The sequence below is a fragment of the Syzygium oleosum genome, unplaced genomic scaffold, assembly GCF_021117445.2.
Source record: "Syzygium oleosum isolate NSW1041296 unplaced genomic scaffold, Sole_v2.1 Sole_v2.62, whole genome shotgun sequence".
Classification (NCBI taxonomy): domain Eukaryota; kingdom Viridiplantae; phylum Streptophyta; class Magnoliopsida; order Myrtales; family Myrtaceae; genus Syzygium; species Syzygium oleosum.
Genome location: NW_026607546.1, coordinates 218,850 through 221,232, shown reverse-complemented (window position 1 = coordinate 221,232; position 2,383 = coordinate 218,850). Strand labels below are relative to the sequence as shown.

Below are 2,383 nucleotides of genomic sequence, written 5' to 3'. Positions count from 1 at the left end.
TGGAATTTTCCAATTCTTGCTATTGTGCTGTAAGAGTTAATTTGAAAAAGAAGATCGATTTTCACATTTAATCAATATTGGTGAAGTTCATAATATGTAACTCACAAAGATCGATGCTAAACAACACCGAAGAAGGGCCTAGGAATAGCACTTCCTTTATTCTCGACATGTAATAGTTACAAATCAAAACGTATAATCAAGAATGGTGAAAGTTGATGATGACATATTCAATTTGTATACTCCTAACTGTCATCAGGTATATCTATAAATAACTTTCGCTTTAATCCATCCATCTTAGGAGCAGCCATTTGGACCAAAGCCTAGTTTTCTTCCAGCAACATCGTACACAACTTCAAACGTTTTCTGCTGCACATTACCATAAATGATCAGATCACTATCAGCACCATTCGCCGTAAACGCTAGGCACACTTGCGAGGCCGTCGCCATGTATAATATCCCGCTACGGTCCAAATCAATGTCGACTCCCCCGGCAAAAGAGAAGGTTATTGATGGGACCGCGACTGTGCGTTCTTTGCTGAAGTCATAGCAAGTATCAAATGTGGAAACCGCCGGGGCTGTCGTGTAATTCACCATTGCTTTCCTGAATGCGGTTCTCAAGGCACTATAAACTGTTGGAGGCAATTGGGTAATGGTAGTTCCCGAGTCGATGATGGCACCTGCACTTGAAAAAACCGTCGATGGAAGCGATAGAGGAATCCCTTCTACACTGATTCCTACAATACTTATTCCGTAGAATTCCGAGTCTTGTTGGACCTTTGATAACGGCGTGAACCTAGCCGAACTCGGCACTCCACTTTCCTTGCCGAAATTCAAGTGTCCGATGGAGCTAGCTGAAGAAGGCAAGCAGTAGGAGAAATACTTGCCATATTTGGCCGCAGTTTGTTCCACGAAGGAGATGTTGCTGTCCGAGAGTCCAATCAACCCTGCTGCTCTGCCAAAGAGGCCTTGGTTGTTCTCGCCGCAGCCAAATTCGAAATTGTCGATCACCTCCATGGGTGATATTGTCAACTTCTCGGTTGCGAAGAAGCCAACCGAAGACGAGTTGTCGGCATAAACGATGGAATATATACATGTTGATCCAGAGCATCCCGAACCAACTAAAGATCCAAGAGCACAATACATTGCTTTAATTAGTTCTAGTTATTCTTGTGATGGTTTTTAACTTTTAGAAACTGAGATTCCACATCTATGCTTGAAGAACATTCTACTAAGAAGTCATAAATACTGAGTATCTCAAATGTGATTGATTATTACCGAGGGAGCACAATGTTGAGGTGCATGAGATATTAGCATAGGACGATGATTGAGACGGGTTAAAGATCGGGTCGGGTTGAGTGTAGCAAGATCCCACGCACGGTTTGCACTGGGTCCATGTGATGGGGCTGCCGGTGTCGAAAAGGAGAGTTAGGTCCTTTTTGGGCGTGCCGAAGCCGATTGTCACTACGTATTCGCCGGCGGTGATGTCGGACTTTGCTGGAAGACTGGCTGCTGCCGAAGCTTTCAGGCCATTGCTGCTGTTGGAGGATTGGGACTGAATCCACTTGACCCTTGATTCATCTCGGAGCAGGATTTCACTGAGATTTAGAGGATTGTGGTCCTGAACAAGGGGGGAGCATGGGCCATGCTTGTGAACTACTTCCAAGGTCGACTTTCGGTTGCTAGCTAAAAGCATATCATGTGAGAGTAAGCGACTATGTGAAATAGTAAGTTAATAATGCATTGGTCAAATAACGAAAAGACGGTTCTATTTTTCCATTCAACAAATACTTGTTAAAAGATTTATTACCCATGGCAATTCTTCATGGTAGAGAGAGAGAGAGAGAGAGAGAGAGAGAGAGAGACCCACCTTTGGTAGTGGAAGGTGAGCAAGAAGGAGAAGGCAATAGAGAGCTAACTGACACAGTGTGGCTTGCGATCTTCCCTTCTACTCCATAAGTATAACCTTGGTGCATGAAGCAAGTCATGAGGACGTGGAGAGAGAGGAAGAGGAGAACCCTCTTAAACACACAGAAAAATGAGCCCTCCATTGATCAGATACCAATAGGAAGTAAAATGTACAAGTTTCTGCCAAGAATGTTCTCTCGTTCAGCCTCTTATATAAGATTTTTCGACCGGCAATCGTGCATTAGAATAGAAAGCCACACACGTCATCCTTTTAATATTAATCAATATTTTCGGTCTATTTGGTTTATGTTATATGTAGTTCTAACGACTTACTGAAGGACCGACCCACCATTAGGAATTAGTCGCCTTCCTCCCCTTGACTTGATAATCGACAATTATCGAGCACAAGAGATTATTGAGTTGTTGCCAAGCTTTGGCGTTTCTTCTCCTTACCTATGTCTTTTCTTGGATTTCCTTT

At 43.3% G+C, this 2,383-nt stretch overlaps 1 protein-coding gene across 1 annotated transcript; it reads right to left on the bottom strand.

The window, feature by feature from the left end:
• Positions 1–294: 294 nt before the first annotated feature.
• On the bottom strand, positions 295–2,048 carry LOC130137137 (aspartyl protease family protein At5g10770-like). Its single transcript, XM_056307900.1, has 3 exons — positions 1,868–2,048; positions 1,276–1,683; positions 295–1,118 (listed from the first exon to the last, which is right to left on the bottom strand). Exons 1-3 carry the CDS (start codon positions 2,046–2,048, stop codon positions 295–297), a joined length of 1,413 nt encoding a protein of 470 aa, XP_056163875.1.
• Positions 2,049–2,383: the final 335 nt, after the last annotated feature.

What these genes read in the sequence shown, in the direction of transcription:
- LOC130137137 (XM_056307900.1), bottom strand. Translation starts at nt 2,048, where the DNA reads ATGGAGGGCTCATTTTTCTGTGTGTTTAAGAGGGTTCTCCTCTTCCTC. An exon ending in CTCACCTTCCACTACCAAAG is followed by an intron (nt 1,684 to 1,867) that starts GTGGGTCTCTCT and finishes ATATGCTTTTAG; the next exon opens with CTAGCAACCGAAAGTCGACC. An exon ending in CTCAACATTGTGCTCCCTCG is followed by an intron (nt 1,119 to 1,275) that starts GTAATAATCAAT and finishes TTGGATCTTTAG; the next exon opens with TTGGTTCGGGATGCTCTGGA.